At 37.5% G+C, this 21,608-nt stretch overlaps 1 protein-coding gene across 4 annotated transcripts in view; it reads left to right on the top strand.

Moving 5' to 3' along the window:
- The window catches only part of SUPT3H (SPT3 homolog, SAGA and STAGA complex component), a 442,460-nt gene that overhangs the window by 268,281 nt on the left and 152,571 nt on the right, over window positions 1–21,608 (top strand). For all 4 annotated transcript variants that reach the window (XM_060189910.1, XM_060189913.1, XM_060189912.1 and 1 more), the window contains one exon: window positions 18,635–18,710. In XM_060189910.1, coding sequence (XP_060045893.1) covers window positions 18,635–18,710 — 76 coding nt within the window. The remainder of the gene's footprint in view (window positions 1–18,634; window positions 18,711–21,608) is intronic.

Here is a 21,608-nt window from a genome sequence, read left to right as displayed (position 1 = left end):
ATTTCACTTTCTTCTTTTACAAAATGAATCTTTCACTTTTAAAAGATATATTTCAAGGGCTTTCTTAGAGATCAACTCACCCACTTGTTTATAAAACACCTTGGCAGAAAAGTTTTAAAATACCATCAAATTTGAGAGTGCCACAGGATTTACCACTAATTTACATTTAATGTTTACAGTTCTCAAATTGTGGTTGTTGCAATAACCAAAATATTTTTGTCTTGAATATTTTGTGGATTATATTTCCCTATTCTTTCTCCTTCACCCACATCTCCCCTAGTAGGTGGGCAGATTGTTATTACATAGTCTGGATTTTATTTATCTTTATTGGTTCAATCTCAACAAGTTAGTACTTATAAATATGAAAATAAATGCAATTTGTGGCAAAATTTTTGTCTTCATATTGCTATAGTATATTTAGTGGAATTAACAGATAATTTCTTGTTTGGTATAGATAATTCTCCTCTATTCCTTTATTTGTATTCATACTGAAAAACTAAGTTCAATTCTTACTGTTTCTGCCCTGTTATGTCAAATCATATATTTAATGCAACTAGAATTATTTCTAATCATTTTATTCCTCATTGTAAATAAGAAATGGGAGACATTATAAAGGAAGTTGATTCAGTAGTGTGTTGTTCCAGAGTATGTGATAGTATATAATGATGAGGACTGGTCATTTTGGGGAGAGTAGGGAGAGATATACCTAGGTTTTCAGTAAAGAAAAGGTAAAAAATGATGTCTCCTTTTCAGACCATCACTTATACAAAATGCATAGATAAAAAAAAAATCACAAGGCTTTTAAATACTAACTAGAGTGATTTACTTTTCAAATCCCTGTTTCTGCTGAGGATTGAATTTAGGACCTCAAAGCCTCAGACATTAAAGTCTTTTGCCTAACTGTTTTGCTATCTCCCTAGCCCTTCCTTGGCCATTCATCTGTCATTAGGAATCTGATTTTTTTTTCAAGTTTGAGCGATTGAAAATTGCACTGTCATAAAAATAGGTGTACATAGGAGCTGAGTGGTGGTGCACCGGGTTAATCTCACATAGTACAAATTGCAAGTACTCACACAAGGATCCAGGCTTAAGCCCTGGCTCCCCACCTGTATGGGGGTAGCTTCACAAGTGGTGAAACAATTCTGCAGGTGTCTTATCTTTCTCCCTCTCTATATCTATGTCCCCTCTCAATTTCTCTGTCCTGTCCAATAAAAATGAGGGAAAATGGCCCCCAGGGGAAACAGATTCATAGTGCAGGCACCTAACTCCAGTGATAACCCTGGAGGCAAAAAAAAATAGGTGTACATAAATCTTTCAGTAGGTGTTTTGTGCCCTTTGGGTAGATCTTAAGGAGAATGCTAGATCATAGTGTAGGTCCATTTCTGGTGTCCTAAGGAAACTTCAAACTGTTTTCCACAACCTTTAGACATTCCAAACAACAGTAGTGAAGGATTCCTTTTTCATCACTTCCTTACCTTATCAACTCTTGTTCTGTTCTAACACATAGCATGTACACCGCAATGAAGTGCTATCGCTTTGTTGTCTTTACTTGCTTTTCTCTGGTAATAAGTGGCTTTGAACATTTTTTTTTTCTTGGCTTAGTTTTATGAGCTTCTCTCTTCCTCTTCTGAATCCCCAGATTTGCTGTGGTATATTATGGTCCATTAAGGCTTCACCTTATTAAGTCAGTTTTCTTGTTTCATAGATCCCGTCTCTGAGTGAGATCATCCAGTACTGATCATTCTCCTCTCTCTTACTTCAGTAATCCTAAGTTGATGAAGTTGAGAATATGCTTCTTAGAAAATAAATAGTATCTTATGGTAAACATAATATTGACAAAAAAAATTAATATGAAATTTAACTTTAGATACAAAACTTGTTTTAGAGAGATTTTTACCATGTTTCAGTGACAGCACTGTAAACTATGTTCCTCCCCCAATAAAAATGATTAAGAAAAGCCTTTTTAAAAAAGTTAATAGTCGTGAATGGAAGTCATTTGGTAGTTTCAATCTGTTCTGTGATTGGATTCTATTTTGCTTAATGTGAATTCAGGCTCACTCATATAGTCTATTTTTAGTTTTATGCCAGGAAAATGAGTTACTAAACAAACTTTCTTTGTCCCATGCTCATGAGAGCAGATCATTGCTAACTGTCATGTGAGTTTGTCACTTTTGTGTCAAGGAAGCTATAGAGATGGCTCATTCAAGCCCTCTAACAAGCTTATAAATGGAATTTTGCTATGAGCTTCAAAGCTCCACTGAGCCATTTATATTGAACATTCATTTTCTTCTTTTTATTCAATCTCGTCCAGATTGTTGATAACATACATTTACTTTTTTTTGAAGAAATACTTTGTCATGTGATTATAATTTTCAAGGAACAAACATATTCACAGAACAAGTGTTAACTTTTTTTAGCCTAAATTTCATATTGGCCAGTTTTATATGTCAAACTTATCAATATCAAAAAGTTAAAGAAATAATTTAGCATTGATTATTATCTTTTCCTCTCAATTCTAGAGAAAAAATATGACAAATTTTAGGGCTTTTGTTATCAAAATAGCTATCCATCTTTAAGAAATTTAAATATGACAGAGAATGAATACTTTGTAGTTTATTGTATCATATTGTCAGTGTAATAGTAAAGCACCAATATAAAAGATTCTGAAAAGAATTGCTTTTGAGGTGGGGGAGATAGCATAATGGTTATGCAAACTGACTATCATACATGAGACTCCCCGGTCCCAGGTTCAATCCCACACACCACAACCCAGAGCTGAGTAGTGCTTTGGCTAAAAAATAAATTAATAAGTAAAAAAAATTACAAATTGCTTTTGAACTATAAGTCTTTTTTTTTTTTTTTTTTTAACTATTTTCACCTTTTGTTTCATGGCATTGTTTATGTGTTTTGGTTTGTTGTTGTTAGGGCTTACCTGCCCTAGACTGACTTTTCAGACAGAAGAAGATTAAAGGGAGAGAGGGAAAATACCACAGCAACCAAGCTCAAATCAGTATTGTGTGCATGACAAATCGGTCACACTATCCAGGAGCTATATTGCCCACCCTCTATGTGTTGTTTTTGTTTGCTTTAGTGTATCTACAACGTTTGGGCAATCTGTTTATGAAGTCTGTTAACCAAGTGAACTACAAGGTTATTGAAGTGCTCTGACTGATTAAAATATGCTCTCCCAGTAGGACAGTCACTCCCACTCAAAATCTACACGAGACATGTGTTCACATACATGCACGTGTGTTCATACTGTAGGAGTCCAGCTCCCGCAGGGGTTCAAAGTAAGGGAAGGAAATGGAAACACTCTTAGGCAAGGAACCTTGGAACCATTCAGGTAATGAAATGGGGAACCATTCAAGGAATAGAATCCCGAACATGTTTCTTAGGGCCATATTTATACAGCAAGTTTTGGCAAACTTTCCCATGAATTTGGATCCTTCGTCCAATTATGTAATTGTTTGGATTACGGACTGAGACATTCTCTAATTCTCCTCAGAGAGCTTGTGTTTCAGCATGTATCCCATGGAGGTTTGACCTCTGAAGCTGATTGACAGCACATGGCATGGAGGATTTGTCCTCTGATAGCTGATTCACAGTTTCTGCTATGCAGGAGAGAGAAATATGGACACTGGCAAACCTGCTTCACTGCTTGTGAAGTGTCCCCCCTCTGGGTGGGGAGCTTGAGCTCAAACCTAGGTCCTGGTGATACGTGCACTTAACTGGGTGCACCATCGCCTGGTAACCCTAAAGCCAGTTTCTGTCAGAGTCAATGCCTTTTTAAATTGTTGAAAGTCTTGGGAGCCAGGTGGTGGTACACTAGTTTAAGTGCACATAGTATGACATGTAAGGATCCGGGTTGGAGCCCATGGCTCTCCATCTGCAGGGGGTTGCTTCACAAGTGGTGGAGCAGATCTGAATGTGTCTATATTTCTCTCTCCCTTTCTTTCCCTCACTTCAATTTCTCTCTGTCCTATCAAAAAAAAAAAAAATCAAAAAGCCACAGGAGCAGTGGATTCATAGTGCAGGCAACAAGCCCCAGCAATAACCCTGGAGGCAAAAAAAGGGGGAGTCCAGTGGTAGTGGAGCGGGTGAAGCACACTTGGCACAAAGCACAAGGACCAGTGTGAGGATCCCTGTGCAGTGGAGGATCCCTCCAGCTCCCCACCTGCAGGGGAGTCACTTCACAGGCAGTGAAGCAAGTCTGCAGGTGTCTATCTTTCTCTCCCCCTCTCTGTCTTCCCCTCCTCTCTCCATTTCTCTCTGTCCTATCTAACAACAATGACATCAACAACAATAATAATTATAGCAACAATAAAAAGCAACAAAAGGGAAAAATAAATATAAATAAATATTTAAAAATTTAAGAAAAAAAGAAAGAAAAGAAGAAAAGGAAGTCTTTTTTATTTTATTTTTTATTTATTTTATTTTTTTTTACACACAGTTCCCACCACCAAATCTCCATATCCCATCTCCTCCCCTGATAGCTTTCCCATTCTATCCCACTGGGAGCATGGACCCAGGGTCTTTGTGGGTTGCAGAAGGTGAAAGGTCTGGCTTTGGTAACTCCTTCCCCACTGAACATGGACGTTGACTGGTCGGTCCATACTGCCAGTCTGCCTCTCTCTTTCCCTAGTAGGGTGTGTCTCTGGGGAAGCTGAGCTCCAGGACACATTGGTGGGGTCTTCAGTCCAGGGAAGCCTGGCTGGCATCCTGATGGCATCTGGAACCTGGTGGCTAAAAGAGAGTTAACATACAAAGCCAAACAAATTGTTGAGCCAAAGGTTGGACCCAAAGCTTGGAATAGTGGAGAGGAAGTGTTAGGGGCATACTCATTGCAAACTCTAGTGTACTTCTGCTTTCAAGTATATATTTTGCAGTAGTTTACGGATGTGAACGTGTGAAGATATGCTCTCTCTCACAGAACCTGGTGTATATCTACGTTTTGGGACTTTGTTAGAAAGTGAACCACCTGAGATGGAATTAGAGAATGCTATGAAAGGAAAGGTCTCACCCGAGTAATGAAGCTGAAGGGTTGTCATTCCACACATGAAGTCTCTGGACACAGTCTGAAGTGAAGCATGTTGAGGTGGCAATTGTTGCGTTGATTAGGTTGCAATCGGCAGATGCAACATTATTTGATATGGATTGGGAGAGGCATACGGGAAAGTGGGTCCTATCCAAGGGTTCCAGGACTGGGGAAAGTAGAGGCTCTATAGTGGAGATGTGAGGTTCTTGCTGTCTTAGGGTTCCAAAAGACAATGGATAGTTAATGTTATCATCACATTGTTTGGTAATCTTATAGGTTTCTAAAGCTGAAACCCATAAGAGTATATACAGTTTAACTTTGGGTAATTTTCCCCCTTTGGTTAATTTTACTACAGTTAATTTAAAATTCATTAATTCAATCTTATTCAAGTAAAAAATTATTTGATAAAGGAGATCTGTTAGAGTAGTCAGTGAGAATAATTGTGCCTTGGGAGTATGAATCTCAGTCTTTCAAGCAAAGTGTACACAAAGATTCTTCAAGTACTAAGCACACTAGACCCTGCTTGGCTTCTGAGTTCAGAAGGGGTGAGGAGTATGTTGGGATAGTATGCCTGGTAAAGATTACATAGGAACTCTACATTATTTTTTTAGAAGTCTCCCCTCTAAGTCAAAATTATTTCATAGTAATATTTTTTTTTCATAAAGCCTAGAGGGTCTGTGAGCTTCCATTTTTTTCATTTGTAAAATAAAAAAGTATTAAATAACTGATCTTCCTGCCAAGTAACACTGTTGAAAGAGGCTCAACAAGTTAGGGATTATATGTAAGACTCAACAGTACTGTTGCTCTGTGGTAACTCTTCCTTGCTTGACTCCCATGAACTTCACCACCTCTTATTTTTCATTTTTACTGCTGTCCGTTTTGTTGTTGTTGTTGTTTTGGTTATTTCTTTTTTTCCTCATTTAAAATCTTTGTGGCTACCGTCTTTAACGTGAAACATTAAAATATTTCATACCACTATGCTACCTAAACAACTGTCTTTTTTTCGACTTTCTTTGTAATCTTTACACACCCTTACCATGGTATGACTTTAGTAAGCCCTCTTAAGAGTTGGGGCTCATGGACACTGACATTTAATCAAATAAAGTTGTAATACATTTACTTGTGAGTACAAGCTGATTAAAATTTGGGCACTGACATCTAAGGATGGAGATTTCATCATCAAATATCTTAATAGAAACCATTTTGTTGAACAACCATAATTATAGGTTTTGCATTTATGATTCCAGAGGATTTTGCTATTCTGCATTCTTTGAAGCCTGTGAGGCTGTCATAATACTCAGGCTACTTGAAATTCTGAATTGGAGTTTTTCTTTAGGAGATAAATTCCTATAGGACTTTAACATTCAAAGATTTTTAATCCACAGTTATTTGGAGGCTTATTTCTTTTATAATTTTTAGTTGGGTGGACTTTAAAGCTAAGAAATGAAAATAAACATTACTTTGTAGATATATAAAACTGCCCTTTTATTGTGAAATATTTAAGAATTTTCCTTTTTACATTGGAATAAAAAATTTGAAAGCTATGATTACTACTAGAGTCTCATTATAGTTGTATTTGATATAGTTTCTAGTTTTTTGTTTTGTTTTCAGTGATTAATTCCTAGAGTATGTAGGAAATCATTTTCTTCTGTTTTGTGCTAACTCTGATGGATTTGCTCATTTTTAACCCAAAGAAAAACAACCCAGTCAATTGTAAAAGAAGAAGCTTCAGATTTAAAATGATTAAGAACAATTTCCATTGGGGAAAAAAATACCAATTTATTTTGCTTGTTCAGTTTCTAATATCAGCTCAGATAGTGCCCTGTTATAAAACACCTATTTTTTCTCTACAGTATATTTCCTTGACAATTCTCCTAGACTAGTGTCTTTAATTCTTCATGAGTATCTAAAAATAACCTTAGTTACTTGTCTTTTTATAATTTCATCTATCTTTCCTGAATTTTTAAAGCACTAAGATACCACCTCACTCCTATAAGAATGGCATACATCAAAAAGGACAGCAGCAACAAATGCTGGAGAGGATGTGGGGACAGAGGAACCCTTTTACATTGCTGGTGGGAATGTAAATTGGTACAGCCTCTGTGGAGAGCAGTCTGGAAAACTCTCACAAGGCTAGACATGGACCTTCCATATGATCCAGTAATTCCTCTCCTGGGGTTATACCCCAAGGACTCCATAACACCCAACCAAAAAGAGGTGTGTACTCCTATGTTCATAGCAGCACAATTCATAATAGCTAAAACCTGGAAGCAACCCAGGTGCCCAACAACAGATGAGGGGCTGAGAAAGCTGTGGTATATATACACAATGGAATACTATGCAGCTATTAAGAACAATGAACCCACCTTCTCTGACCCATCTTGGACAGATCTAGAAGGAATTATGTTAAGTGAACTAAGTCAGAAAGTTAAAGATCAGTATGGGATGATCCTACTCATCAACAGAAGTTGAGTAAGAAGATCTGAAAGGGAAACTAAAAGCAGGACCTGATCAAATTGAAAGTAGGGCACCAAAGTAAAAACCCTGTCGTGAGGGGTAGACATGCAGCTTCCCGGGCCAGTGGGGGGTGGGAGTGGGTAGGAGGGATGGGTCACAGTCTTTTGGTGGTGGGAATGGTGTTTATGTACACTCCTAGCAAAATGTAGACATATAAATCAGTAGTTAATTAATATGAAAGGGGGAAAATCAATTGTATGTCTCAAAGTTTCTCAAAACACAAACTGAATCTTTTTACTATAAAAGCAGGTATGATTCTTATTTGTTGTTAAATGTGATTTGTGGTATCTTCATCCTTTTCAAAGTTAGTTATAGCAGTATTTTCCTTCAATTGAGAATTCCTTGGTGGGTGATTTAATCATCATACCATCATACCTTCATACCATCATAACTTCTTCCTTTTGAGAATACAGGTTTACTATGTATATACCCAATGTTCAAAAATATTTTAATGAAAAATTGAAACTATCACAATAAACTATATGTAATAAAGATTATAACAGCTCCTTCTAATTCATCATTGAGTTAGTTATGTCTGACACTCCACTTCTCAATATCTCTGACAGCATTCAAGAACCTTGCAAATAGGAATAGGAAGTAGGATTCTGTAAAGGCGAGGGTAGGTACTATTATATTGGTTCTGTTTTTTGTTGTTCTTATTGTTGTTTGTTTAGCTGGTAGCATTTGTTTCCTGTCCTGTATTTCAGGAGTATTCCTCCATATGTGCTCTATAGCTAGATGCATGGTATAAGAATCAAAGATATAGTTGATAGAAATGGCATAACATTGACCTGCCAACACCACTGTCCAATGAAGAAGCAATTACAGAAGACAGACCTTCCACCCTCTGTACCCCATAAAGAATTATACTGAAGTGTGGAACTAGAAAAATAAAATTTCCCTAAATTATTCCAGAACCAAATATTATTATAGGTGTAATGTGTTTACTTTCAGATATTTTTCTTATGTTTACACATGCATTTGTGTGTATATGTGTTTTCTAGTATACATGGATCAAGGTACATATATTCTTATTTGTAACTTGCTTTGTACAATTAATAATATATTCTCACACATACAGTCTTCGTGAGATGTCTTCTTAGTTTTCTCTAATTTTTCCTCGATCTTGCTAATTCTGTTTTCTGCCTCATTTATTCTATCCTCTCTCTCCTCTGTTGTTTTCTGTAGTTCATCTATTTTGTTACCCTGTTCTGATACTTTATTAGCTTGTTCAGCTATTTGTGCTCTTAGGTCAGCTATTTCAGCTTTCAGCTTTCTAATTACCTTGAGATAGTGTTTTATTTCAGAGTCTCATTTGTTGTTTTTCTATTATTGATGGCATTTATTTCAAACTCTTTCCTCACTCCTGTGACTAATGCCTTAGTTAGTGTTTGGATGTTGTCCTCATTATTATGTGCTTCTACCTTTGGGGGGCTTTTAGCTGGACTTTTGTCCTGGTTCATTTCTCCAATATTTCTTCTTGGTTTTACCATTATATATGGTGCGTTATGATGTTCTTCTCCTAGTACTTTTCAATTCACTGATCACTGTTGCCTGGATTGACTTGTGTCTAAGTATGTTACTTAAAGAGTTCACAGTTGTGGAAATTAACAGACGTTTCAATATTATCTCAATATCTTGAGATGAAGCACAGTGGCTGTTAAAACCTCTTTTGTTCTTTTTCTTCTCTGTAGGCTATGGTAGCCTGAGGACTTTTTACCTGTTAGTAGTTTTTTTAGCTTAATCACACTCCTGACCAAGAGATAAAGCAGGGTGGGGAAGGAATAGCACAGTGGTCATGCAAAGAGACACCACTGCCCCAAGGATCCAAAGCCCCAAGCTCAAATTAGCTGCTCTGCCAGCTGCCAGAACCAAGCTGGGCAACAGTACTTGGCCCTGTGAGTTTCTTATCAGGTCCCACTTATTGTCTGTGGGTTCTGAGGCAATTATTCATGGTGTTTTCATCGGGAAAACAATGTGGAAAGGCTCCCACTATATAGCCCCACCTCCAGACCACCAGGGTGTAGATCTTCTCTCCTCAGTTTCCCAGTCAGATCTCCCCCCCCCCCATGTCAATACAGGGCCTCCCCACTGCTGCTCCAGCCTCCAGGTGGAGTAGCAATGGAGACTCACAGTTGCATTTGGTGATCCTTACGTGAGTACTCTCTTCCCTTCAGCGATCTTTTTTGTTGGTAAAACAGATTGGAGGTGGTACCTCAGCTGGCAGCCTGATGGACTATTACCAGCCACTTGGATATCAATACAGGTTTTAGCATCAAGAATCTCTCCTTAGGCTCCTCTCTGTCCACGAGCCACACATGTTTGCACTCACTGGTGACTTTGTGAGTTTCCAGAGTAGTCCCAGTCTGATCTCATTATGATCTTCTTTGATATTCCTAGTTGATCATCTCACACAAACAGTCTTCAAGGGAAACAGAAGCACACATATGTAAGTGCAGGACTATAACAACATATAAATTGCAAATATGTTTCAGAATTATAAATATGTGGCATATTCAGGGGAACTTTCAGCAGAGTTGGAACCTGTTCTGGAAGAGAAGGAGTTAAATTACCATGTGAATGGAGAGGAAGGGGTGTAGATCAAGCACTGGCTTGCACAGTAATAAGGGAGGAAGGGAACTACAGAACATGGCAGATGATGTTAAGTGTGACCTGACTAAAGCAAAGAGTATATTAGGTTTTAGTGAGAACAGTACCTGCCTACATAGAATGGATTGTATTTGGGAGCCAGACATATAAGCCTGAATTTGATGCAGTGATCAGATGAGAGCCATTTGTTTAAGTTTATGAGGCAGAGGAATGGCTGTGGTATGCATATGGTAGAGCCTGCTATGGAGAGGTTTGCTGTATGCCAAACATTTCTCTGTTTCGATTTAAAATAGTAGTACACAGATGGAGTTATGAGAGTTAAAATATTTGGAAGGTAACAGCCAGAAATCACTTGCAGTAGTCCAGGCCCAAGATGATGAAGAACTTGGCAGTGGAATTAAAGGTAGGAAAATCTGTGTCTTGAAGGAGACTTACTTTACTATTGAGTAGAGGAATCTATCAAATTACATACTAAGCCAGCAAGCATAAGGAATACTCAGTGGGTTACCAACCTGTCGTAAGCCCTTGTAGGTAAGCCCTCTATCCTCCCTAAACTTCATTTTCCTTATCTAAAGTAAAATAGAAATATAGTTTCTAAGTTTCTTCAACATTCTGTGGGATTTATTGAATTATTGGTATTTCTCTGTTAATGAACTACGACATATATACAAGAAAATTCATATTCCACATTTCACAGGTCCTCACATCAGTGGCATTGCCACCAGCCACTCAGTAGAAAAAATTTCAGGCTCAGCTTGTCCCTGTCTAACATCATTGATAGGTTGCGTTTTTCTATGCAGAAAGGACTTCTTAAAATATATATGGTTTGTTTATTATTGGATAGAGACAAAGAGACATTGAGATAAGGAAGAGGTAGAGAGGGGAAGAGACAAAGAGACACCTGAAGCCCTGCTTCACCACTTATGAAGCTTTCCCCCTGCAGGTGGGGAAGCTGAGGCTCAAACCCAGGTCCTTGTGTATGGTAGTATGTGTGCTTCACTGGGTGTGCCACTGTCTGGCCCCCCTTTTTTTTCTTATTAATTTGTTCTTTCTACAGTGCTAGGAAATGATCTGGGTCCTAGTGCATGCCTGAATGGCCTCTCAGTCCAGTTTTCTCTTCCTTCCTTCCTTCCTTCCTTCCTTCCTTCCTTCCTTCCTTCCTTCCTTCCTTCTTTCCTTCCTTCCTTCCTTCCTTCCTTCCTTCCTTCCTTCCTTCCTTCCTTTCTTTCTGAGAGAGAAAGAAGAAAGGGAAACAGACACAGAGAAATGAGACACCACTCCTAGCTATGTCCATGGTGCTTCCATGTTGTACTGGGTCTGAAATACAGTTTCCTGAGCATGGTAAGGTATGTCCTTTGTTAGATTAGTGGTCACCCTGCCTAAAAACTTGAGCATGTATGGTTTTACCTCTCCAGTCTCCCTTTTTCATTCAGATAGAGAGACAGGGATGAAAATACTGTTTTAATCTGAAGTAAAACTAAGAAAGGAAATTTTTCTCAGCTTACAACTTGTTTCGTGTCTTTGTTGCTATAGGGAGATAAAAGTCATGTTTTGATAGGCTTCCAAAAGATATGCCAGCACATAAATTGTACAGCCTTTAAGTACGCTTCAGTGAAAACGTGTGGGAAATTTAAATAAAATTGAATCCTGCTTAAGTAACCCAGCTTCATAATGTAAACCAGCATGTACAAGGAAAAATAGTCATTGTCATTGCCAAAAAGAGTTTTCAGAAACACAAAAAATTGCAAGATCTTTGAATCATTGGAACCAGTACCACTTTGACACATTCCACTTCAGACTGTGTGCAGAGACACCAGGCGTGGAATATCAACCCTCCCAGTACATGGGTGAGACCTTTGCTAGTTCATAGGACTCCTAAGTTCTATTTCAGGTGGTGCACTTCATATCAAAGCTATGGAACCTAGATATAGACAAGGGCCCATGAGATAGGGCACATGTGCATATGTATCCATAAGTTGGGGGAAACTATATACCTTAAAGTAAAAGTGCACAATAGTCTACAGTAACCTACTCCCTATTTCACTTCCCGCAATCACTGTAAGTCTGATCGTGTCAGATGAAGTAAGGACTACAAAAGCTAGTTAAAGACAAGAGTCTGGCACACTTTTATTATGACACTTTTGGTCACTACCATGCCACCCCATCATCTGGGGCCCTAGTCAGGGTATTCTTAAATTCCCATACAGATATGATAGGCCAAGACCTCTTAACAGATCCCCCCTCTCCACCATCACTGGTCATCTCTATCAGGAGCAGCATCATGGACCTGCCTGTGTACCTCTACAGGACCTTGCCCTCATTGTGCTAGATATGAATAGATATGAGCCCTAGGTCAGATCAATGAGGTTTACAGTTAATGGTTTTTGTATACTTTTCTCATGTTTGGGAGCTACTCTCTGCCCTTATCCAACTTTCTAGTCCTATCGTCAACTCTGATACCACCTTCCCAGACAATACTCCTAGCCCAGCTGCATGTTAGCTGTCAGTCAAAAAATCAGTCAAGTCATGAGCCCCTTGGAATATACCAAAAATAGGTTTCCTAGCTCCTTCCAACATGAAGACCCCAAATTTGATATGCTGTTCTTTTACCTTTAGGTTACTGATTGTCAAACAATTTGTTCCGCTTTATATCTTAATGCTGTTGATCCCCAAGTTGCAGATGGTGCCATGAGGCCAACCTGACTTACCTGGGCAGATGACCTCACCAATGTGTCCTGGAGCCCCATCTCCTCAGAGTCCTACCCCACTAAGGAAAGAGAGAAACAGGCTGGGAGTTTGGATTGACCTCCCAACACCCATGTCCAGTGGAGAAGCGATTACAGAAGCCAGACCTGCCACCTTTTGCACCTTGTAAAGCTATTTGATCCATACTGCCAGAGGGATAAAGACTAGGGAAACTATACTGATGCACATTAACTCTCCCTTCCTTCATTCCAGTTTTCCACGAGTAAACATTAATTGCACCTTTTTTTACATGCATTATAAATGGAACAAAAGGTACCTGAATAAAGTGGTCTTCTTTCTCCCTTTTCCTTGCATCACCATAACAATTCATAGGAAGTCATATGCAGGAACGGACTTTCTACAGGAAGATCAACACTCAGAAAGTGTGACACAGAAATATGACCCATGCATTAAAGTCCCCAGGTATACGACCATATCAGAGACCCCAGAGATCCTAGATTCAATCCCTAGCACCAGAAACCAGAGCTGAGCATTCTTGTGCTTTCTGGCTCATAGAAAAATACATATGTATTTTAAATATTTTCACTCCTTTACACACACAACAAACCACATGCAGAAGAAATCTGCAATGTCTGTTAAGACATGTTGATAAGACTTTGATCTGGTGATTAGAGGTCGGTGGGGGGGACTATGCAGAAGTGCTGCCATTGTAGTCCTATTCCTACAACTCTGCAACTGTGAAAATAGGATGTTAAAAGCTGTAAAGATAGAAAGAGGGGCAGGCAGTGTCCACCTGGTTAAGTACATGTTACAGTGCACAAGGACCCAGGTTCAAGCCTCTGGTTCCCACCTACAGGGGGAAAGCTTCATGAGTAGTGAAGCAGGGCTGCAGGTGTTTCTCTCTACTTCTTTCCCTATCTATCTATCTGTCTATCTATCTATCTATCTATCTATCTATCTATCTATCTATCTATCTATCTATCTCCTGGGCCTCTCTAAATTTCTGTCTCTGTCTAATAAATATATAGAAGACTTATGTTAAAAAAGAAAATTAATTAATAATAAAAGATAAAAAGTGTAAGCCAAGGCAGTGAACTGTCCCCTGACCACATACTGAAGCTTGTCTGAGCTGAAGTGGATGTGACTATATTGGAATTCAGTTTCTATGGTAACTGACACTATGGTGAATTGAGAGGAGAATCCCTTCCCTACCCTGCTCACATTTTCTGGATATTAACCCTACAACTCTGCAGCAGCATGAAACTTGGAAGTGAGTACAGAACTTTGTTGATTGCTATAGCACCCCTGTGATTTTATAGTCTTATAAGCAACTATTAAATCAATAGTACAAATGATTCCTTTAAACCTATATTCTTAAGTCTTGTCCCCAAAGTGAGATAATCAATGGATAAGGTTTCAACAAAATCAGATAAAGTGTGTGAGAAGTCATAACAAAAAGCACAAAGATAAAAAACAATAGTATCTGAGTTAAAAACTAATTAAGTTCCCACTTAATTAAGTCGGGCAGTAGCGCAGTGGGTTAAGCGCACATGGCGCAAAGTGCAAGGACCGGCATAAGGATTTCGGTTCGAGCCCCTGGCTCCCCACCTGCAGGAGGTCGCTTCGTAAGCAGTGAAGCAGGTCTGCAGGTGTCCATCTTTCTCTCCTCCTCTGTCTTCCCCTCCTCTTCCCATTTCTCTCTGTCCTATCCAACAGTAACAACAGCTGTGACGACAAGCACAACTACAACAAGGGCAACAAAATGAGAAAAATAGCTTCCAGGAGCAGTGGATTCATAGTGCAGGCACCGAGCCCCAGCAATAACTCTGGAGGTAAAAACAAAACAAAACAAAAAAAAGACTAGTTAAGTGTTGCATAGGCAGAAAGAAATTAAGGATGGAGGTGTTGAACTGGATGATAGGGTAGAGGAATACCTAGTGAAATGAAGAAAAAAAAATGAAACCAATAAGGGTAATAGAAGGGAATGATAGGACAATATTCACATTGTAGTGGATCTGAAGGAGAAGAGAAATAGAGGGACAAAACTATTTGAAGAAACATTAGCCATAAGTTAGCCAAGTTGAAGAAGGAGATAGACAATCAGATCCATGCTGCCCCAAAATCTCCTAGAAAAATAAATTCAAACCTAAACTCAACAAGACATAATTATCAAATTGGAAAAAAAAAAATCAGTGATAATCAGAGAATGTTAAAAGCAGCAAGAGATAGGAAGCCAAGCAGTGGTGCAGCCAGTTGAGCACACACATTATCTTGCACAAAAAGTTCAAGCCCCCTCTTCCCACCTGCAGGAGTAACCGTTGGTGAAGCAGGTCTGCAGGTATCTACCTTTCTCTGTCCCTCTCTGTCTCCTCATCCCTTCTCAATTTCTCTCAGTTCTATCGAATAATTTTTTTTTTAATTTTAAAAAGATTTTTAAAAAAAGAAAAAAGATAATGGCCACCAGGAACTGTACTCCTAGTGCTGACACTGAGCTCCAGTGATAACCCTGATATTAGTTAATTAATTAGTTAAGTAATTAATTAAAAATGCAGCAAGAGAAAAAACAAAGAATAACTTTTTTTTAAAAAATAGATTTAATAATGATCAACAAGACCATAGTATAAGAGGAATACAGTTCCACACTATTCCCACCACCAGAGTTCCATATCCATCCCCTGCATTGGAAGCTTTCCTATTCTTTATGCCTCTGGGAGTATGGGCCCAGGGTCATTATGGAATGCAGAAGGTGGAAGGTTAGGCTTCTGTAATTGCTTCTCCGCTGGACATGGGTGTTGAGGAATTCCCATGAGATCATCAGCTTCATTAAAGGTTGGGCCAGGTAGTAGCACACCTGGTTGAGTGCACATGTTACAGTGAGCGAGGACATGTGTTCAAGCCCCCAGTCGTCACCTGCTGGGTGAAAGCTTTGTATTTGGTGAAGGAGTGTTACAGGTGTCTCTCAATCTCTCACCCTATCACTCCCTCCCCTCTATATCTGGCTGTCTCTATCCAGTAAGTAAATACTTAAAAAGGGAAAAGAAAGAAACACTAAAGGCCAGGGGGAAAAAATGGTAAAATATATTCAAAGTTTTTGAGTGGATGGCAAAACCTCCATTTGGGAATACTCTATCTAGTTGCATTGCCACTCAGTTTTGACAGAGATATGAAGACCTTTTTAGGTAAACACAGTTAAAGGAGTTCATTACCATTAAGCCAACCCTACAGGGAATACTAAAGGGACTTAAAAGGAAAATGTCGAATGTTCTCATCCATATGGGATAAATAAACAAAGCAAGAAATCAGCAAACTCAAATGAGGACTAACTCTTGGACTCAAATTTCAGAACTGAAACTACAAAAAGGATTGTGGAGAGGAGTTGGTTACTAGGGTAGGGGCGTTTCAATGGTCTTTGTTAGAGGACTATTAGTACTTTGGCGGGGATGTGATGTAATAACCTATATTGAAGGGAACTGAAATTGTACTTCTAAAACATCTATAATCTAGGGTTCTGTGGGTAGCTAAATTGATAGAGTGTACACTTTACCTTGTATACGGGCTCAGGTTAGAGCCCCTGGCTACTACATAAGGGAAACTTTACAAGTTGTAGACCAGTGTTCTGCTGTCTCTCTTTCTCTCTGTCTTTTACCCTCTAACCAAAAAAAAAAAAAAAAAAAGTCCATCAGAAGCAGTGGAATCATGCTGACGCAGAGCGTCAGGAAAAACACTAGTGGCAATAACAACAACAACAATAATGGTAATAGTAATACATCTATAATCTTGCAAACCAAAGTTACCTCAAAAAACAAAATTAAAATTTAAAAATAGAGCACAGAACTAAATCATGTATTTTTACATCAAAAAATCCTCCTAAGTACATAACCATTTTTTTTATAATATACCTTTAAGGTATATAGACAAGTGACAAATGGATGGGGTGTGTATGTCTTGAACTTAGAAGCAGCAAACAAAAAAAGTGTGAGCTTGTGCCAGCATATATCTCTGCTTGTAAGGAAATATATGAGATTATAAATGAAGGAAGGAGAGAGGACAGAATAGAAGTCAAAATAATTAGAAGGAAATACACTAAATCATTTCTGTCTTAACTCTCGCTCATTTGTCTCTTTTTCTATTGAGTTATATATATGGTGCCTATTAACTTGTTCCATCAACTGATGCAATATTAGAGTTAAGTTGATCCTTTCCTCCAATCAAACAAAACTGAAAAAATGTCGCACTTTTGTTTTAAACAATATGAAAATATCCACAGATGGTAAAATGGTACTTATGTGTGCAATCGTGATGTGGAAAACTTGCTGACAGCTGTTTTTATACAGGAAAAACAAATCTCAAAGAACTATTTTTCCCTTTCCTAGTCAGAAACTCATTCCATATACCAGCCTGTCTCATTTCAACATGCTTCCCTTGCCAAGGACGTGGAAGTGGTCATATTTTTTTCCCACCAAACTTTGAGTAAATTATAATTATCTTACCTCTTATGGAACAATGAAGCAGACTGAATTGCAAAACCCACGAATGAAGCTATACCAAACTGTGAATCATACCTGGGCCAGAAGTAAAGATCTGTAATGTGTTTACCTTTTTCTCTGCAGTTTTAAACATGAGTTTGTTAGCTCTGGCTCTACATTGTAGTTGAAGATATGTAAGTTTCATTTTCTGACTCTTGTTTTTGTCGTTGTTGACTCTTTAATATGAAATGATGTTTGCTTTAAGGCAGATGGGTAGTAATAGCTAATGACAGTATTTTCTTTTCTATGGTTTCTTTGACCTTTTTTTTAAATCGTGTTATTGGGGTGTTTAATGGTTTGCAGTACAGTTGTTGACACTTGGGTACAATTTCTCATCTCCCATGGTAGGCATCTTCTGACAACTCTCACTTTCTAAAACTTAGTTGCCTTTTCATTGTCATGCAGCAGAACCCCAGCATCCTCTCTGTCTGCTCTATTTCTCACCCTCCTTCATTGAAGTCCTTTGCTTTGGTGCAATACACCACACCCAGGCCAAGTTACATTTTGTGATGTCCTTTTCTGTCCATATTTCTTAAGTTTCACCTATGATTGAGATCGATTGAATAATGTTTTTGCTACTTGATGTATTATCTCATCCAAGTACTCATTTAAAAGACACAGATATGAAAATTTACACACAAAAATCCATTTGCATAAGAATTACATGGACAGGAGTTAGGCGATAGTGTAGTGGTTTAAACACACGTGGCGCAAAGTGCAAGGACCAGCATAAGGATCCCGGTTCCAGCCCCCAGCTCCCCACCTGCAGGGAAGTAGCTTCACAGACAGTGAAGCAGGTCAGCAGGTGTCTCTCTTTCTCTCCCCCTCTCTGTCTTCCCCTCCTCTCTCCATTTCTCTCTGTCCAATCTAACAACAACAACATCAATAATAACTGCAACAACAATAAAAAATGAAAAAACAACACGGGCAACAAAAGGGAAACTAAATTTAAAAATATTTTTTAAAAAGATTAAAAAAAAAGAAAAAAAGTACATGGACTAAAAAGTGAGCAACTTTTAGTTTTTGTTTCTTTTTTCTTTTTGGTCTTACAATTGTGACAAGAAGGAAAATGTTATTTTAAACATTATTTTCAAAAAAAGCCCCAAGTTGGAAAACTTACTTCTTTTCATAATTTTATGTATTGTGGTATATATGGTAATGTTAAATTGTTCATGTTAGTTTCAATTATTAGGACCTGCAACAATGTTCTTGAATTTTTGTATCACTTTATTATTTTTAGAGAGCAGAACGACAAACTCGAATTATGGATTCAGCTCAATATGCAGAATTCTGTGAAAGTCGACAATTGAGTTTCTGTAAGTTAATTTTTTTTGGTTTGTTTTAAGTTTAAGAAATTTGTGTTGGGACCAGTCAGTGGCGCACCTGGTTGAATGCTCACATTACAGTGCGCAAGGCCCTGGGTTCAAGCCCCTGGTCCCCACCTGCAGGGGGAAAGCTTCACAAGTGGTGAAGCAGGACTGCAGGTGTCTCTCTGTCTATCTCCCTCTCTGTCTCCCCCTCCCTTCTCAATTTCTCTCTGTCTCTATCTAGTAATAAATAAATAAAAATTTTAAAAAAAAGAAAAGAAATTTGTGTTGTGTTGTGGACCACTAAGTTAGCTCTCTTGGATAATGAACTTCCTTTGTTATGGGCATGAACTAGGTTTGAGCCTGGCCCCCACCGCACAAAGGGAAGTTTCAGTGTTGTGATATCTTTCTGTCTGTCCATCTGTCTCTTGTCTTTCTATCTAAAAAAAAGTCAGCTTGTAGTAGTGAGTTCCCAGTGATGGAAGAAAGAAGAGAGAGGAAAGGAGAGAGGGAGGGGGAGAGAGAAAGAGAAGGAAAGAGAAAAAAAAAACGTTAAAGGAGAAATGGAAAGGAATTTATGTTATATATTCTGAAGTATCATGTTATCTCTGTGTCTCTGTTCTTTAGAAATTGATAGATTTAATATATGTATAGTTAAAACTTACAGGAACAACCTCTGCATTCTATTGTCAGAGAGTTTATAACAGTTCTTATCCTATTCTGTTGTTTCACAAATATAATGTAAGAGGCATTAAACCATTAAACGGTGATATACAGAGTGTAGTGTTAACTATTCACATTATTTTTAATAAAAAAAATTATACTTCTCTTAATATTCCCATTTTAAATTCTTTTTCAGTTTCTTAGTCATAATTACACTTGTAATACTGATTGTCCTTGACCTATAATAAACTTTAGGAGTATAGTATTGACACTAAGAGCTCCTTAAATTAATAAATATCAGACTTTCCACTTATTTATACATACTAATAGCACTAAAACAGAAATACGTCAATGGTCTCTTTTGTCTGTGACCAGCTGTGGCATGGATTCCTCACTCATGATACTAATAATGTAGTGGGAGAATTAATGGTGTCCCCTTATTACATGTCAAGTCATGGACTAGACTGTGTAGAAAATATCCTTACAGCAACAGTTCAGTGATGACTAAGATTCTTGGGATAAAGGTCAAAGACTATGTGTGATGAAAAATCCAGTTAAAAATATGATAAAATAGCACATGACCCTGAACTGAAGGATTATAGACACAATGGTGTCTTTAAACAAAAAGCTATTATGTGGTCACAATCAGACATATTTGATTTGTGTAAAAGAAAATAAGTGCATCATTTATAGACCATAAAGTGCAAATGAATGACACATTTCAAATAGTACCCCAAGTAAATGTCAGTAAAAATAGAAAAACATGTTTTGGGAGATTTTTTTTTCTTCTTTCCCTAACTAAATATACTTGCAGTCTGACTAACAATTTGGCATCATACATCTGTGAAACATTAAGTAAATGACACTTCAGATCATGGCAATTTCAGCAAATGAGAGGTTTTTGTATTGTAATTTTTAGGTTTAAAATGGCATTCAAGTCTTTTATAAGTATATCTCCAGTTTATAAAGTTATATTTACTACTATTGAACTTTAAAAAAAAATCACATTTTAAATTTAGCTCAAAGAAACAGAAATTTTATTTCACGCCAAAGCATATAGTCAGTCATCTAAATGTCCTAATACAGCTTTTCTTTGAAAAACTGATTTTTAGAAAACTTGATTTATTGCTACTTATTTAATAGTAAGATGTAACAGATCAAAAATTAATATTTTTACCTCCCATATAAAATAATTACAATATAAACATTAGGTTATGCTTTATTTTTCCATTAAAGAGAACAGACTGGTATATATAAAATATTTTATATGGTGCCCATAGGTGCTTCATTATGAAATCTTAGTGGGAGAATCTATTTTATATGCTGAAATGCTTTGGTTAGACTACTTAAATCAAGTGGGTCAGCAAACTCAAAACCAACTGCCAAACTGACTAGAGTATGAGTTGACTTTCCATTCCTTTTTGTTGTTGCTATCATTGTGGCTGTGGGGCCTTGACTGTGTTCTATCTATCTTGCTTCTTCCAAGTTTTTTTCTTTTTTTCTTTCTTCTTTCTTCCCTTCTTTCTTTCTCTCTTTCCTTCTTTCTTTCATTTCACTTGAGAAAAGGAGAAATACTACAGCACTGGAGCTTACCCCAGATGCCACTGTATTTGTCTGTTATGCCAGGACTCAAACCCAGGTCACCTTGGTAAGGAAGTTCCCTCCAATGTGAGCAATCTTCCAACCCCTCATTTTTCTCCTTCTACTTAATACCCAAATGTAGGAAGTATTCTCTTGTTATGTGTGTTTTTAAAAATATTTCATCATAACTTTCACTAATTGGCATTACTGATGCATTTTAGCTCAATAATTTTTTTTTTGATTTAACATTGGTTTATATTACTATAACATTCCAGAGATGTAGCTTTCCACCTCTGTGTGTATATAACATTTACTATATGCACCATCACCAAATTCCTAGAGGGACATTTGTGATAGTGAGTAGATATTTGTGTATTTTGAAATAGTGAATTTATAATTTTGTAGAGAAAGGATATATTATAGGATTTGAACACTGATCAAATTGTAGTCTTTTGTTTTTATATTTATATGTTAGACTGTCATTAATTTTCTCCCTATTTTATTTTATTGTTCTTGTGGATTGGTTGGTACTTTTTACCCCATTTTTACTCAACTAGCATGCAAATATAGATACATGCTTATAGCAATGCACATCATATATTCTATTTTTATTATTTTGTTATCCTAATTTTTTATACATATCCCTAACATAAAAATTTTTAA

The sequence above is a fragment of the Erinaceus europaeus genome, chromosome 4 (assembly GCF_950295315.1).
Source record: "Erinaceus europaeus chromosome 4, mEriEur2.1, whole genome shotgun sequence".
In the NCBI taxonomy this organism is placed as follows: Eukaryota; Metazoa; Chordata; class Mammalia; order Eulipotyphla; family Erinaceidae; genus Erinaceus; species Erinaceus europaeus.
This window is presented reverse-complemented; position numbering and strand designations above follow the sequence as displayed.